This window comes from Crocodylus porosus, unplaced genomic scaffold (assembly GCF_001723895.1).
Source record: "Crocodylus porosus isolate Cpor-Errol unplaced genomic scaffold, CroPor_comp1, whole genome shotgun sequence".
NCBI classification, from domain to species: Eukaryota; Metazoa; Chordata; order Crocodylia; family Crocodylidae; genus Crocodylus; species Crocodylus porosus.
In genome coordinates, this window is record NW_017728931.1 from 142400147 (window position 1) to 142417388 (window position 17242).

At 49.6% G+C, this 17242-nt stretch overlaps 3 protein-coding genes across 5 annotated transcripts in view; 2 read left to right on the forward strand and 1 right to left on the reverse strand.

Moving 5' to 3' along the window:
• Nucleotides 1-7570, forward strand: part of TSGA13 (testis specific 13) — a 17584-nt gene extending 10014 nt beyond the window's left edge. The window contains exons 4-6 of the mRNA XM_019543800.1: nt 1005-1120; nt 3095-3207; nt 7400-7570. Coding sequence (XP_019399345.1) covers nt 1005-1120; nt 3095-3207; nt 7400-7557 — 387 coding nt within the window. The 3' untranslated portion in view covers nt 7558-7570. The remainder of the gene's footprint in view (nt 1-1004; nt 1121-3094; nt 3208-7399) is intronic.
• Nucleotides 7571-10369: 2799 nt separating this feature from the next.
• On the reverse strand, nt 10370-12778 carry LOC109315855 (tubulin alpha-3 chain-like). 2 transcript variants are annotated; one of them, XM_019543801.1, is made up of 3 exons: nt 12589-12778; nt 12293-12441; nt 10370-11413 (listed from the first exon to the last, which is right to left on the reverse strand). In XM_019543801.1, exons 1-3 carry the CDS (start codon nt 12761-12763, stop codon nt 10439-10441), a joined length of 1299 nt encoding a protein of 432 aa, XP_019399346.1. In that variant the 5' UTR covers nt 12764-12778; the 3' UTR covers nt 10370-10438. The 2 variants fall into 2 exon arrangements, with proteins under 2 accessions (XP_019399346.1, XP_019399347.1); XM_019543802.1 differs by having other exon boundaries at nt 10372-11413; nt 12636-12741.
• Nucleotides 12779-16664: 3886 nt separating this feature from the next.
• COPG2 (coatomer protein complex subunit gamma 2) overlaps nt 16665-17242 on the forward strand; it is a 31109-nt gene continuing 30531 nt past the window's right edge. For both annotated transcript variants that reach the window (XM_019543803.1, XM_019543804.1), the window contains exon 1: nt 16665-16762. In XM_019543803.1, coding sequence (XP_019399348.1) covers nt 16726-16762 — 37 coding nt within the window. In that variant the 5' untranslated portion in view covers nt 16665-16725. The remainder of the gene's footprint in view (nt 16763-17242) is intronic.

A 17242-nucleotide genomic window follows, 5' to 3' on the forward strand; every position in this document is an offset into this window, starting at 1 on the left:
GGGGGGGGGGGGAAGGTGTTAGAGAGAAAGCCAAGTTGTATTGATAAGTTTTGCAGTTAGTCCTGAACATTGAGAGATTACCGTTCTACTTGGATTATATTTTAGAGTAGTCTCCAATGACTGCAGTGTGCATACAGCAAAGCAGGATTTATAAAAAAAAACCTCCCAAAAACACTAAATGTCAAGGAATCCTAGTTCTTTGCCCAAGGAATCCTAGTTCTTTGCCCTTTGAGCTTGCTATGCCCATTTTTATTTGCTCTTCATGAACACTGGCTTGACTAGGTTTCAGTTCACGTACACGTCCCGCTTGCTTATATCCATACAGGTTTCTAGTCTGAGAGAAACAGCAGCAACAAATTATTGTCCCGGTTGTGTTTACTTGGGCTCTTTGCAATTTGTGACGTGCAGTTGGTCACCAACAACACAGACGCCAATATTTGTTTTTGTGAGCTGCTCATGAAGTGAAAGCAAATAGATCAAAGCCGTGGTGTGGGTGGGGAGCGCTAAGATCTTCATGTGAAAGGCTGGCGCTCCTGAATTATAACTAGGCATTGGACTCCTACATGGGCGGGGCGTTGGAAGGAAATCTCCTTGGTGTTGCCAGTTCTCATCACGTGATTGGATGAGAATCATAGCTTTCTGTTACGTAGGACGTTGCTAGCACTCGCAAAGACTTGAAAGCTTACAAGGAGTGTACCTTTGAGGCTCAGAAAACAAGTTGGCTTATTACTTTTTAAAAAGCCGCATGCTTTTTGGCACCCAGCTCCTGATCCTGGATGCCAAGGGCTGGTGAGACTGTATCAGTATCTCTATTGCAGGTCAACCTCCTCTGCGTTCCCGTCTGCTACTTCCCATCCTAACTCACCTATGCCTTCCCTTCCCTGGTTCAAAAACATGACGTTTCTTCAAAGCCTGCAGGACACTTCCCCAGCCTATTATCGAGCAGGTTTGGTTATGACACTCACCTCTCTTCAGATCCATTTTATTTCCTATTTCTTCCAAAGAGCTTCAGCTCCAAGAGCCAGATTCACTTCCCTGGCCTGAAGAGGCAACCAAACCAGCTGATGGCACCGAGGAACAGCATTGCTGTGGGAAAGGTTGGGAAGCCGCTGCAGTTCAGGTGAGGCTATAACACCTCCTCTTTAACACTACACTTAATCCTTGCTAGTCCAGTAAGAGGGATCTTGCTAGATCAGGGGTGCCAGGTCATCTGACCTGTGAGGTCTGAAAATTTGGTGGTGGGGGACTGGTGGCACTGCCTCCCTGCTGCCAAATTTCCAGACGCATGGGCCAAAGAGCATGGCTCTAGTAAGAAGGCAGAGAAAGACCACGATCCCAGCATGTAGGGGTACAGCACGGGGCCCCGATCCCCTTATCCTAGCATGCAGGGCTGGACTGGGGCAGTGCGGAGCCCAAAGCCAGATCCCAGTGTTCAAGGCTGGGCACAGGGCCCCGATCCTGGTGAGCGGGGCACAAAGCAGCTCCTGGCCCACACGGCCAAAAGGTTGAGCATGGCTGTGCTAGGTCAAACCGCAATTAATCCTTTGGCCTGGTGACTCCAAGAGGAGCCTGGTACAGGGCAGCAGCAGGATGCTGAGCTGCAGTAGGGTAGGGAGGAAAGCCTGCCGAGCACTTTAAAGGTGACAAGCGTGCATGTCTGCAGACGTGCCTGCCGCGTTCTTTGACATACTCGATCCCTGGTGAAAGAAAATGAGCAGGACACAAGCTGGCAATTTTGCATGTACGCCTTGGCCCTGCACACTTTCTCGTGCATCTAAGCCAGTGGTTCTGACCCTTTTAGGACTCGAGGCAGCCCCCCGTAGATTCAATGCACCTCTCGATAGCCAAGGCATTCCTCAGCTCTTAGTTCTCACTCATTTTTCTGACTACAGGAAAATAACTGAGCAATTCCACCGTTGCAAAGAGCTCGGAAAGACCACAGCAGATCAGAATGGTTTTAATATGCACTGTCGATTCTTATATGGAAAACGTGGGTTCATCCTGTGAATCATGTTTGTACACACAACCTTATGCAGGGAAGGGATCTCACGGCACCCTGGTTGAGAATCACAGGATCCTAGAGAAGTGGGGCTGGAAGGGACCTCCATAGGTCATCTAGGCCAACCCCCTGGCTGGGGTAGCATCATCCCTACCCAAACCATCCCATGCAAATCCATAATCTAATCCCTTAGTAAAACTACTGTTAAACCTGACAAGTCATAACAGCCTAACCTGCCTCAGGTAACGCGGCGGGATCACAGCAGCCAACCTCCTGCTGCCGTAAAAGGTTGTTAATATATGCTCAAGAGTTCCCAGGTACGGGGCCATGCCCCCTACTAGAGCAGAAGGCAAACCCTCCTCCCCCAGTCCATACCAAGCTGACCATGGGGTAAAATTCCTTTCTGACCTAAATACAGTGATCAGTCTTGCCCTGAGCAGCAGGGCAAGACCCTCTAGCTAGGCACCTCCAGCTTGAAGTCCCAGCTGGAGCACCGATACACCAAGCTAAGCTCTGCATCCAGATATCCGAGGCCTTTGATGCAACAGCCAGGCTGTCCATCCCACCCGTGGCCAAAGACCAGCCCTTTAAACACATTCTCTGCTACTTACAGCTCCTGTAATGAGCCTTCAGGCATGAGGCCATTGGGTGTTCACTTGATGCTCTTAGCATTGCAACCACTTCAGCTAAACAGAGGACTGCATTAGCTGGCACCAGTAGGTTGTTACTGATCCAGCAGCTGCTCCTTGGGAGGATGCTGCAGTGAATTAGACTTGCTCCCAAACCAGTAGTTTCCTGAGCTGTGTGCAGCAGTGGGGATTGGGAGAGAGATCTCTAAGCCTGTGTTGCAGGCCAGCCTCCTCTTGCAGAGCAGACCACACCAATCCCTGCAAGAGCTCACTCGCCCAGCTCCATCTTCATTCATAAGGGGAAGCCTCCACGTTTCTTACTGCACAATACACCACGGCCAAGAAAGATTCAAAATGACTATTTGATAGCAACAGGATGCCCCTGCTCCTAAAACATCTGTTCCAGGGCTCTCACCCTTAAATTGGTGCTGCTTTGCTGAGCACGGATCTCTGTTCCACATAGCAGGTTTTCCACAGACCACGATTTCAAGAGTGAAGGGCAGTTTTCCAGAAACTATGCCGAGAAGAGAATGAAGCAGTTATATCCCCATCTCCACTTTCACACCCTACCAGGACTAGGTAAGAAGTTACCACTTCTGGAGATGGAGCAGACAGAAAGCCAAATCAGATAAACCTTCCCCTCTGCCCAGCACCCCACTGTCCTCTCTTGCAAAATATTTAACTTAGAGGAAGAAAATAGTAGTGACTCAATAGTCTGATGAAAAGAGGAGGAACATCAATATCTTCCGAATTTCTCTAAGTCAGATCCACTGTTTGTAGTCAAACCCCTTTGCATCCAAAAAATTCCCACCTGCCTCCCAGGATGCTACAGCATCTGCTACTGTTTTCCATCCAAGTACAGAAAATCTATGATCAGGAGCAAATTGGATGCTTATCTTGCTGGGATCCTAATGACCCCAGGTGACTTCCTGCCCTGTGGGCGGGGGGCTGGACTCAGTGATCTTCCAAGATCCCTTCCAGCCCTAGTGTCTATGAAGTCTATGAAGGGTATTTTTTGGTTGCCAGTGAGGCTATAAGTCAGCCTCCAACCACATGAGCTAAACAAAAGTCTTCATGGGTGCAGCAATGTTAGGGTTCATTAGAGTGATTCCTTTTTCAGCAAGCCTGATACTATTTAGGGGAGATACAGAGATAGCCCCATGTATTACTGGGCACCCCTTAATACACTGTGACACTTCAGGCATTGCTTATATGAGAAAGTGGCACCTGTTTGGTAACTCTGGGTTTAAAATCAATGTAGCTAAACCGGACAGCGCACACTGGAGGGAACTATTTCTTAGTGGTGCACTGATGTATCGCTCCACTGATAAAAGAAAAATTGACATTATTAGCAATCAGGTTTTTTTGGCCAGCAGAGCTGATAATGTCACTGATAAATGCCGCGTGCATGTGGGCAGCCGCAGTGCACAGGCAGCCAGGCATGCAGCTGGGAAGCTTGGAGAACAGCGTCAGGCTGGTAAGTCTGTGGGAGGGAAGGGGCATGGGGGAGATAAGGGGTGTGGGGGGGGCAGCTCAAGACCCCCACAGTGCAGGAGGGGGGACTGGGGCTGGGACAGGGGCAGGGACAGGCACTGGCCAGCCAGGGTGGGAGTGGGACAAAGTCATGGGGGGCAGAGAGGGGAGGCGGCTCCCATCACTATGCCTCCTGGATTTGTGCATGGGGCAAGACAGGCTGCCCACTGTGGGCTCAGAACCAGGGGCTGCACTGATGTCTTCCCAGTGGGCAGCGCTGGGAGGGTGGGCTACAGCTATGCCAAAATTCCCCATAGCCCCCCTCCCAGCGCTGCCACTGCTTGCCCTGTGAGCAGCTCCAGCTAAGCCCCTCCGCTGGGAAGAAGCTGGCGCAGCCCCTGACCCCAGGCCTGCAGCAGGCAGTCTGCCCTTGTGCCATGCATAAATAAGGGGGGCACAGACCCCCATGCCTCCCCCAGGGGTGTATGCAGCAGTGGGAGCTGCCCCCCTGTACTGCCCAGATGAGCCACTCGCAGCTCTGTCCCGCACCCTGCCCTGGCTGGGCAGCACCTGTCCCTGCCCCAACCCCACTCCCACCCTCACCACTGCGGCCTCGAGCTGCCCCCCATGCCCCTTCCTTCCCCCACACCCCTTCCCCCCCACAGACTTACCAGATAGATGAATCAGTATTGACTGATATAGCTGGTTAATAATTGGCCAAAACAATCTTTAGCAGTGTACCCCTACTATTTCTAACTGATGTCTCTTAAACCCAAATGGGAGTGTGCAAACACTGGTTTAACTTCAGACCGCTACTTAAAGTGGTGTAATGTTGTCATTCAACAAGCACTGTGGGTGAAGTTACCCAGTACACTTAGACCATACTAAATGGACCATCTGTTATGCAGCGTTAAAGTTAGAGCATGCTGGGAGCAGTCTCACATTGCGGGTTCATATTGTATTTCGTCTGCACAGCTCTGACTTGCCTCTGGAGCGCTGGTGAGCAGGGCCACAACTAGGAGCCAGGACACCTGAGCTCCCTCTGCTCTGGATGGGAAAGGCGCTTTGAGCAGTGCATCCTGGGACACTGGGGGACTGCAAACTGCTCCTTTCATCTCTGAAGAGCAGACTGAAGTTGCCGTAACACAACCTAGGTAGCACAGCCCAGAGTTAACCCATGTGAGAAGTGGCATGACTTTTAGAGACTCATAGGGGACTTAGCATGAGTCAACAAGCTTTAACATGAAGATCATCGGTGGCGGAAAGCCGGGGCTAACAGGGCAGCGAGTGACAGCAGCAGCACCACGGCACCGCCGTCCCATGGCGCCCAGCAACGTTAGGTGTGCAGCCGCTTCTCCGCTGCCATATACAGCACCAACGTGCGCCAGCCCTGCAACAGGCCTGCGGAAGGGAAGAGCGGGGGTCACTTGAGGCTCAGCTCCCCAAAATAATATTTTCCCCTACTGCTCATGGTGCAGACGCTCACCTTTTAAGTGAGGTAATATGGTCTACATGTCATTTCAACCTGAGAAACAGCACTGTTTTGCCTCTCCTTGGCAAAAGTTGTCACTACAGGCCCCGAGATGCCATAGTGCTGCAATGCCCAACATGTCATCTGTGCTGCCCCTTCCTCAGTCGGGTAAAACGCCGCTGCAGCTGATGCTCACAGAAGCTCAGTCCCAGCACTGAGGCACAACTAGAAATGGTTTCACTCCATCATCAGCTATTGCACAACCAGAGGCAATGCACAGTTGTTGGCAGGAATGAGCCCTCAAGAGTTTGCAGGAATGAAACCTCATGTGCATAGAGATATAGGCATGACACACGCTTCCTAAGATGTGCTGGCCCATTAGGCAGAGCATCATAGAAGCTACCCAGTAGGGCAGACTGCCTGGATTTCATGGAAACCCCGCAAAACAGAGCTGCTTTGCATCACATTTGTCCCCAGGGTTTTTGTTGATCCAGGAGCCATTTACACAACTGACATAATCCAAGCTCTACCCTTATCGTAGTGCCCACGTAGCTGAAAGTGGATTCCCTTGAGAAGACCAGCCCATAGCCAGCTCCTGAAACATCTCAAAAGCCTGTTTAAGGTACCAGCATCGGTGCTCACCCCAACATCACTACTAATCCCAGTTCCCCACGAACTGATTCCAAAGGCTGCCTCCCAGAGAGGTTGGTCATAGAGGCCCCAAGTACCTGAAACAGGCAGGCCACCACCGAATCATAGGAAAATAGGGCATCACATCTACGCCAGCCTCCCACTCAAGGCAAGACCATCCAGGTCTAAACCAGGTGTACTCAACCCCTGGCCTATAGGTCAAATCAAGCTCTCAGAGCCATGGCATCTGGCCCGTGGGGCTCTCCACGAGTCAGGAAATTTGGCAATGGGGGGAACAGTGGGATTTAATACAGCCCGCTGCCAAATTCCAAAACCCTATAGAGCCAGATGGGGTCATTACCCAGCCCCAATCCCCCATGCAGCTGGATGGGGCCATAGCCCCTCCATCCCTCATGGCTAGATCAGGGCCAGGCCATGCCCCTGCTAGCCCTACATGGCTGGACCAGAGCAGGGTGGGGCAAGAAGGTTAAGCACCACTGTCCTAGACAAATATTTGCCTAACCTGCTCTTTAAAAAACTTCTGTGGAAAGAGCCTCAGTCTTGCTAGAAGCCTACAAGCAAAGTCAAACGTCCTTCCTACAGTGCCTCAGCACAAGACCTGTGATCACTCTTCCTTGCAATATTCCACTCAGGCTGAGAGTATTTTTACCTTGCAAAGCAAGCATCTGCACTTCTACCATCATCCCCAAGCAACAGGGCTAAAGGCAGGCAAGTCTATTTTAAAATTAGCTTAATAAGTGCATGTCTATCCTGCAAGGCTGGTTGAGTATCACTGGGTAATGTGTACATGTGTGCTTTAATGAGCATTAGCCTATTTTAACGTGCATTAAAGTGTCACAACAACCCCCTGCTCTTTCACTAATGCACATTAAAATAGGTGCATGCACATCTTTTTCATACCTCCGTTGTGAGGTACTCAATTTAATGTGCATTGCCTAAAGCACATTAATGAATGTGTAGATATGCCCACTCCATCACAGCTTAGCCTGCTTAAGACATACTAGCTTATTTGTCTATAAAAGTCAGGCACTTGGTGGCAAAAACTGAAAGTGAGGGCTTTGATTGCAAGGAAGAGAGCTTCTTACTTCTGAATGGATTCAAGGGAAAGAGTAACCCATTCACCCCACCTCACCTCAAGCTCTCTCTCCATCTGACATGAGTTATGGTTTGTTACAGATCCAACGAAGGGGCTAGCCCCTACAAGAAAAAGAAGCCTGACCACAAAAGGATCTGGCTGCCAATGGGAGCCTTTAACTCTTTCCTCCCTTACTGAAACACAATCCGCTGTTACAGCACCAAGTAAAGACAGCTTCAGGTCTAAGAAAGCCTCTTAGTGATTTGTAAACGTCTCTGTTACAGCTAATTAGTAATAAAGCCTCTTGTTGAATTACTCGGATGATGTAGTTGGTCCAGATGCAGAACAGAGTCATCAGATTGCTAAACCTACAGGAAACCACAACACTCTTGCTAGCACAGGGTTTCATGGCCTGGGAACTGCTGTTGGATAATGCTGCTGCCGCCAACAAGAGGTTTATTTGGTTTCCTGTACAGTATATGACATGCCCCCAAATAAGACACAAGTCCTTGTTTTTGGAAGGCAGTATATACACACATATATTATGTGCATGTATATATCTATATAGTATTTCTCATCTATATAAATTTACACTCACACAAGTCTTTATTTATTTATTTATTTATTACATACTGCCTCCCAAAAACAAGCATCTCTCTTTTATAAGGGAGCATGTGTTTTCCTGTATATATTTTCCAGTGTTATGGCCTACTGTGTGACATGGAGCAAGTCCTCCGGATAATATAGGGTGCCCAGGGAATGTGGCACCGGGAACTTCCCCATGCCCACTGCCTCACCCAGATCGCCTCCTCCTTTTCCTGGACACTCAATGTCCCCAGGAGGACTTACTCGGTATCATGCAAAGTTAGACCCCAGATGCTTGCAAGGACAGTAGCAGGATTGTTGTCCCTTGCTTGTGAGCAGTTCCTTGTACAAGTCCCTGTAAGTGAAGTGTTGTTGCCACATTGCAAATCTCATCAAGACACTACAAGCAGCTCACTTGCTGCTTCAGGCACAAGGGACAGTGCTCAGCTAACAGCTACAGCCATGAGAAGGTTAATTCAAGACTCCATCATCCTGGCAGCTGCATGGCATACACCAGGTCTCTGATTTGGGGGTGGGGAAAGATATGCCTTATAGGTTAGAAAATATGGTATTTCATGCCCTTCCCTCCCTCTCTGCTTTGGGGGTGGGGGAGACTAACAGAAGTACTGAGAAGATGAAGTTCATAGGAAAGTCAGGCTGGAAGGGACTTCACAAGGTCATCCAGTCCAGCCCCCTGCTCAAGTCAGAGTCATCTCTGACTGAACCATCCCAGGCCTAAACTGCTTTTAAAAAGATGCCAGTAATGGAGATGCCACAACTCCTCTAGGCAGCCTGTCCCAATGCTTGGCCACTCTCATAAAATGCTCCTCTGCATCTCCAACCTAAAGTTTCTTCTGCTGTAGCTAGAGGCCATTACCCCTAGTTCTGTCCCCAGAGGGCAAAAAGCCTATCTCCCTTCAGGTATTTGAAAACTGTTATCAAATGCTCCCCCCGCCCCCGGTCTTCTCCTCCCTAGGCTAAACAACCCGAGTTCTTTCAGCCTTTCTTCATAAGTCTCATCTCCCGAGCCCCCAATCACTTTTGTTGCGCTGCACCGGACTCTTTCCAAAACTGTCTACATCCTTCTTGAAGTGCGGAGCCTGAAACTGGTTGCAAGATTTCAGATGAAGCCTCGCTAGTAATGAATAGAGCAGGAGTAGCACTTGCCTTGCAAGAGGCACATCCATTAATACAACCCAAGATGCCTTTGGCTTTTCCCCCCCCCCCCCCCCAGCAATAGCCCACAGGTCACTATAACACCCAAGTCCTTCTCTGGGGTACTGCAGCCTGGCCAATCTTCCCCCAGTCTGTATTTAGGCATGCAGTTGTTCTAGTCCCAGAGCAGGACTCTGCTCGTGCCCTTGTTCAATCTTATCCGATTGATTACAAACCATTTCTCTACCCTATCCAAGCCATTCTGAATCCTAGCCCTACCCTTTTGGAGGGTCTGCAACAGCACCCAGCTTGGCATCTTCTGCAAATTTGCAGCGCGGACCTGATCGCATCATCCAGGTCATTAGAGCAGTAGTTCCCAAGCTGTGGGTTGCAACGTCAGCAGATGGGATTGTGGGGTCACGCTGATGAAATGGAGCCATAAATGGGGTCATGCTGAAAAAAGAGTTTGGGAAGCACTGCATTAGAGGCTGGGCTACAAGCATACTGTTAAGATAGCCGTTGTCTGCCCTACAACTGAATTTAAATGTCAGCAAGTGTCAGTGGTAATTAAGTGTATACAGAGCCATTTAACCAAACTCATGAGGCAGAAGTGCAATGCCTGTTCCTAGAAAAAGGCACATTAACTTTTATTGGAACTCCTTAAATTGTATTAGCCATCTATAAATTCACTGGGGGGTGGGGGGAGAAACAGCAAGGGACAGGAGATGCTGTTACTCCAAGGGGTGCCCTGGTAAATTAGAAATAAACGGCCACAAAACTGACAAAGAACAGATATAGGCTAGCCATCAGGAAGAACTTATTTATGGTAAGGGCTGCCAAAATTTGGAATGGGTTTCCAAGGGAAGTGGTGCTCTCCTCTACCTTGGCCAGGATGAATCAGTAAAATTTCTTTGCATGGCAGAGCCCAGGACCAGCACCAACATCCAGCCTAGCCCACAGTGCATCGTGTGTGGCCCTATTTCTCATCCCATGGGAACGGCTCATTTATTATATAATCCTAAAGTTACCCTGGAGCACACTTCCCCTCTCCCACTCCTGCATATTCCTTCCTCAGAGGGGCAGAGCCATTTCTCTAGACCTTCAGCACCAGAGTGGGGAGGGAGGTTCAACAGGTGAATCTACATTCCTCAAGACCTGCATAGTATCTTCCTAGCCACAGACACACCAAAAGATGTACGTTTGCTATTCGAAGTTTTATTTGTAACATTAAAGGACTCGAGACCGTAAGTCTCTGAACCCAACATGAGAATCTATACACGATTTCATTTCATGCTGACCATAACAGCTCTATTGTTTAGTGCTGCTTAGGCCCTGGGGGTGACGGCCTTGTCTTGCAGGCATCTACCCATGTTTCTATACCTAAAAAGGAGGAGTGTTGTTCAAAATTCATCCTCTTCCTCATACTCCTCTAAAGAATCCTGACCAACCTCTTCATAATCCTTCTCCAAAGCTGCCATGTCCTCCCTGGCTTCAGAGAACTCGCCCTCCTCCATCCCCTCCCCAACATACCAGTGCACAAAGGCGCGCTTCGCATACATCAGGTCAAACTTGTGATCTAGCCGGGCCCAGGCCTCGGCAATGGCCGTGGTGTTGCTCAGCATGCAGACTGCCCGCTGCACTTTGGCCAGGTCTCCCCCAGGTACCATGGTGGGGGGCTGGTAGTTGATGCCCACTTTAAACCCAGTTGGGCACCAGTCCACAAACTGGATCGACTTCCTGGTTTTGATGGCTGCGATAGTGGCATTCACATCCTTGGGCACCACGTCCCCCCGGTACAGCAGGCAGCAAGCCATGTACTTGCCTCGGCGAGGGTCGCATTTCACCATCTGGTTGGAGAACTCGAAGCAAGTGTTGGTGATCTCGGGCACGGACAGCTGCTCATGGTAGGCCTTCTCCGCTGAGATGATGGGTGCGTAGGTGGTGAGGGGGAAGTGTATCCTGGGGTAGGGCACCAAGTTAGTCTGGAATTCTGTAAGGTCGACATTCAAGGCCCCATCAAACCGCAGGGAAGCCGTGATGGACGACACGATCTGCCCTATCAGCCTGTTCAGGTTGGTGTAGGTGGGGCGCTCGATATCCAGATTCCGGTTGCAGATGTCGTAGATGGCTTCATTGTCCACCATGAACGAGCAGTCCGAGTGCTCCAGCGTGGTGTGGGTGGTCAGGATGGAGTTGTAGGGCTCCACCACTGCTGTCGAAATCCCCGGGGCTGGGTACACTGAGAACTCCAGCTTGGACTTCTTCCCATAGTCTACAGAGAGGTTCTGCATCAAAAGTGAAGTGAATCCAGACCCCGTGCCACCTCCAAAGCTGTGGAAGACCAGGAACCCTTGCAAGCCACTGCACTGGTCAGTCTGGAAAAGACATTAGAAGAAATGCCATAATTAAGGTTGTCTAGCCTACTAGGAGATAAAGGAGTTATAATCCTTGTCAACATCTGCATGTGTTCTTTGCATGAAAGAATGCAAAACACCACACAACACACCAGATTTACTTCATCCCACAAGCATCCTCCTCCTCACCCCTCCAGAAGTCATCCCTCCAGCATTAGGGTGCACATCTTAAGTGCTAAAACTAAATGCTCTTTGTTGGAATAGAAACTGGGTAAAATAGAGCAAGTAGGCACCACGACCCATGGCTTCCACTTCTTTTTGGGGGTGCAAACAGCAGGGATGGAGTCCACTGTTAACCCTCTCACAACTACCGTTGAGGCAGGAGCTTTTGGCTGAAGAGCCACTGAGCTGGCTGAGGGCAAGTGAGCTGCTGCATGCAGTCTGCGGTATTTGGATGAGAACTGTGGTGTGGAAGAAGCACTTATTTACAGATGCTTAGAAAGAGAGCCATTTACAGCAAAGCAACAGTCTTGCTATTGCCCGCACAAAGAACTTGTCGTCCTGTCAAGTTCCTGGTGCTTCATCCAGATAGTGCCCAAGAAGCGTGGCCTCCCAGGAGACTGTCACACAGCTGGCCATAATTCTGGGGAAAAAGAAAAAAACTAAGTAGTCTGAAGAGTATTCTCCCTGTTGAGCAATCTTTCTTCCCAAGAACTGCTCTCCTGATTCAAGTCAATGGTGCATCATCTTCCAAAACAAGAGGTCTTGGTGGATCCAGCAGAGAAGCTGCACTAGAAAGCCTCTTAATTAGAGTAGTATTTACATATTATATTTATTTATTTATTTATTTATTTATATCTATATACGAAGTTCTCTGAGAATAGGGACATTTCTACTTACTAGCTTACGGGTCTTGTCTAGGACCACATCTATTATTTGTTTTCCAACAGTGTAGTGACCCCGAGCGTAGTTGTTGGCTGCATCCTCCTTTCCGGTGATGAGTTGCTCTGGATGGAACAATGAGCGATAGGTGCCAGTTCTGATCTCACCTGGAAAAGCATGGTACAAGTTTTCACACACCAACCATATGCTACACTTAAAGACTTGGATCTAGGAGGTGCTATTACCCCCCAATAATGAATATAGCCATGCCTGCATCACACACAGAACAGGCTAAAGCTAGCCATGTGCGTTACCTATGACCGTGGGTTCCAGGTCTATGAACACTGCTCTGGGCACATACTTCCCAGCTCCAGTTTCACTGAAGAAGGTCCCAAAAGAAGAGTCGGTCTGTTCAGCTGTTTCTGAAATGATGCCATTTGGTTGGATCCCATGTTCTAGACAATATAATTCCCAGCAGGCGTTGCCCATCTGGACTCCAGCCTGGCCAATATGGATTGAAATGCACTCCCTCTGCATAAAGTTGGGGAGAGATGCAACATGAAGTCAAACCAAGATGCCACACTTGTTAACTGTCCCCTTACTCAGTTTACCTCCTCACCCATGGGGAAACAAAAAAAAAAAAAAAAAAAGAACAACTCTAGGAGGACTGGGCAGCAATCTCAGCCCTTTCTGCCTGGGCTACACAGGATGTCAAACTCGGTACAGCAATTCATGGGTGTGGACACACAGACTTCTAAATGTTATGTTAACCCATATAGGTAGATAAGATCAAAAGGGTTTAAGCGCAGCAGAGCAACTCCAACTTTAACCCTGAGTGAAGGAGAGTTGGAACTGGAGCCAGTGCTGCACCTCAGCTGCTCTCAGCATGTTCACACCACAATTAGAAGGTACCAGCTGCTGCCCTTTGGAAGTGCTCCCCTTTTGAAAGGGGCTCCAAACTTAAGCCTAGGCTTAAATCAGTCTAAGGGTTACATCAGTCCACACCCTAATGGGCCTTTCTGGCCCCAGAAACTGGCCCATGTGCAAGTGCCCCACTTCCTCCTCCAGCCACCACCATAAACAGCTGGAGACATCTACGCAGAGCAATTACAGGAAAGTTCCTCTTTTCAATAAGACATCAGCTAGCAGAGTTTACTTCAGGGGTTTGCAACTAGCAGACTTAAGTTTCCTCCGTGCCCCCCTTGTGAACTGTAGGAAGTAGAAGCTACAAGTAAAACAAAGCAGAACAACGCCCTGAAGATCCAGCACTTCCTAGAACCACACTTGGATGCAACACATTCATGAATTCCCCAGGATGGAAGGATATGGTTTTCCCTTTAGACTCAGGGATAAAGCCATTCAGTGACATGCTTATAAACTCACACTCAAGGTCTGAGCAATTGCAAATGACCTTTCCTTAACATGCTTCATGCTCCCCCTGCTACCCAATATTGGCTCTTTTTTACGATCTCAGAAAAGACCAAAGATCACAGCTACCTAGAGTTGCACTGGCATGCCTAAGGACACAAATTAAAGCTTATCTAGTTTAAATAATGGGACAGGTAGCACTTATTTTGGTGTGGCTACTGTTCCCACAGTTTTGGTTTTATCAGACCAATTCATTCAGGCAAGACAGAGTTTAAGTTAACCTTAGAAACAGCATTGGTATGTAAAGAAGAAAAATAGCCTTACATATTTCTAGGCTAGTTAGCAGAGTGAATTTGAGTTACTTCGAAGTTTAACCAGCTAGGACTTAATCTGGCAGAGTAGGAAGAGAGTGAAGCCAGGTTCTAGCTGAAGTACTATCACACGTGAAAAACACCACAAGAGATGCCTGCTCTCTGGGAAAGGCACCAGTTGTTCCTCCTAACCACCGTAGGCAGAAGCATTTCAAATCAATGTTATTTTCCCAATTCATTAACACCCAAACAAAACCACTAACTACAGGAAAGGACTCCACTCTCTCAACTTTAATAGGAAAAGAAAGCTACTCACCAACACTTACCATGGCTAAAAAAACCCCAAATCAACTAACTAGCCCAAGCAAAAACACCATATCACTAGTGTTTCCACTGCCTAATTTTATACCCCTCCTGAAAAAACATCCCAGCTGCTCTATGCAAAGAGCTGCTTCTTAAAGGGGAAATAATTTTGTTTCTCCTTTGACCAGGGTGGTTTAATAAAACTTAAACAACTTGGTAACGATGTGTATGTGCACTATTAGTGGCCTGGGCTTGGAAGACAGAACCTGGCTTATGCTAATATTTGCAACATAAAAGTATCACTCTAATACTTTAAGTATCACTCTCATAGGAACAAAACAAAGGAAAAGCCATTTAATTTATAAAAATTCAGCACATATTTTGCCTGTTTTTCATTCAAGAAAGGGATAAGGAGCAGAAATCAAAACATTTTACCTTAGACATTAGGGGAAAAGCACCCAGGTATGATGTACAGTAATCCCCAAGGAAAATGGTGAATGTTTTGTTTTGTTAACTAAGAAATAGCTTTGTATTAATTTTATAATTGTTGTGTCATCTGTCGGAGGGGTGTCTCCTGATATCGTAAGGAAGTGGGTTACAGGATCTAATAGGCCCTTTCCTTCTAAATTAGTGTAATAATAAAAATGGAAAAGATGAAGCCATGGAGAGTGTGCCACGGAGACCCCCAGCTATGGCTCGACAAGTCCTCAACCGCGGAGCAGGCGGAAGAAGGTGTTAAAATCCCAACGGCTGCGGAGGCTGGAGCAGAACGAGACCCCCGGTTGCCTTGGCCTTCTTGCCATTGGATCAAGATGCTGCCCTGCCAAGGGCCGCCTGGAAGCTGAAGTGCAGTAGCTTCTCCACAATAAAAGAAGTCACGCCGAGGCGTCTGCCGTCTTCCAGGCCAGCTGTAAAGAGCAACCTCACGCTAGCTGGAGGGAAGGAGGACCTAGCCTTGCTTCTGCATGGAGATCTGCATGCATTCAAGGAAAACCCCTGCATCCAAGCCAAACCACTGGGACTTTCAGGCCTGCATGTAGGATGCCGGCCAAATGATTCGGAAACATCTGGAGCCCCTGGCAGGGGTGGAGGTTATTTGCCGGGAATAGGACCGCTTATGGTTCTTGACTAACTCACAGATTTGGAATTTGGTTTGGCTGATTTGGCTAGGAACGCAAAAAACGTTCATTAAAAAACAAAAAACCCTCTAACTTTCACTCCTCCTCAGCTTGTTCCTGCAGCCGTACGGCTGAGTGCAAGTGAAACTTGGGGGCATCCGAACCCCAAGCCTCCGGGCTTGGGCCTGCACATAGGATGCCCGCCAAAGGATTTGGAAGTATCTGAAGCCTAAGGCTTGGGTGGAGGCTACTTGCCAGTAGCAGGGTCACATCATCTTGGATGATTCAAATGGATTTGCACTGGATTTGACTAATTTGGCCTGGGACACGAAAATTTTTCCTTCAAAATTTAAAAAAACCCCAAAACGTTAACTTTCAGTGAACTCACAGCTGCAAAGTAAGTAGAGCGTGGGTCAAACATTTGCACTGTAGGGTAAATGGGCTTATTTGTCACCTTGAGGGACGTCCAGGTAACCTATTCACCCCCCTCAGATGGGGAAGCTAGAGAAAAGATGATTGTTGGGGACAAATAATAAAAAACCAGAGATGGAAGTGATGGCCCAAGGTTAATAAATAAGAGTGCCAAGGGGAGACACACCGGACTAGGGTGACCGCCCATCCCGCGCTGGGTGGGACAGTCCCGCAATGGGAACCTCAAGCGCCAATCTGGGCTGCGGGATGGCATTCGTCACGGATTGGCGTCTGCAAATTGGGAAACGGCAGGTTTCCCTTTGCTGGCGGGAAGCACTCCAGCCTGCAAGGGGCTGCTGGGCGCAGGACGCACTGGAGCTGGGGGTGCCACATGCACGTGCTTGCCGCACACATGCGTGTGGTTGGGAAATACAGGGAGCAGCTCCCTGCAGGTAAGTCTGTGGAGGGAAGGGGGCACAGATCGAGTGGAGGGGCAGGCGCTGCCCAGCCTGGGCGGCGCATGGGCGGCACGTGCCCTCAAACAGACATGGGGAGCACTGCCCAGGGATGCTCTGCCCCGCGACGGGAATGAAGGGGAGCAAAGACAACAGCCCTGCGCTGTCGGCCCAGGACGGCTCCGACTGCTGGAGGGCGACATTGTGCAGCCTGGCAGTGACGGAGGCACAGGGAGACGCGTCACTCCTGGCTGGGCCAGGGGGGCTCAGTGCACGTGGGCTCTGCTCTAAAATAAGGCCGCTGCGCCTTTAAGAGCCCCCCGCATCCCGGCCCGAGCGAGTCCCGCCTCTCAGCCGGCGAGCGTCCGCTCTGACAGGCAGCTCCGCGAGCTAATGAGAAGGCACGCTGCTGTGGATGGCGGGGCGGGTCTTCCGGCGGAAGTTCCCTCGCGGCAGCACCTCCGAGGGGAGCGGGCGGCTGCGACATGATTAAAAAGTTCGACAAGAAGGACGAGGAGGCCGGTAGGGCTGGGGCGGCTGGTCCGCGGCGCTTCCGGGTCTGTGACGTAGAGCGGTGCCGGGTTGGTCGCGCCCGCCGCGCGCAGGGGCTGCTGGGATAGCGGCGGACCTGTCCCCGCGGGGAGGGCCCTTCCCGGCCGCCGTCGTGCAAGCGTTCTAGGGGCCCCGATGGTGTCTGCAGGGCCAGAGCAGTGATTCTCAACCGGGCTTTTCGGGGCTGCATGGTGTCAGTGGGGCTAGAGCAGTGATTCTCAACTGGGCGATACTTGGGCATATGATGCCAGTGGGGCTAGAGCAGTGATTCTCAACGGGGTGATACAGGGCTGTCTGATGCCAGTGGGGCTAGAGCAGTGATTCTCAACGGGGTGATACAGGGCTGTCTGATGCCAGTGGGGCTAGAGCAGTGATTCTCAATGGGGTGATACAGGGCTGTCTGATGTCAGTGGGGCTAGAGCAGTGATTCTCAACGGGGTGATACAGGGC

Excerpts from the sequence above, each read along its gene's own strand:
- LOC109315855 (XM_019543801.1), bottom strand. The coding sequence starts at position 12,763 with ATGGGCAACGCCTGCTGGGAATTATATTGTCTAGAACATGGGATCCAA. Across the intron at positions 12,442-12,588 it reads CCTGGAACCCACGGTCATAG|GTGAGATCAGAACTGGCACC; the intron begins GTAACGCACATG and ends ATGCTTTTCCAG. Across the intron at positions 11,414-12,292 it reads TAGACAAGACCCGTAAGCTA|ACTGACCAGTGCAGTGGCTT; the intron begins GTAAGTAGAAAT and ends TGTCTTTTCCAG.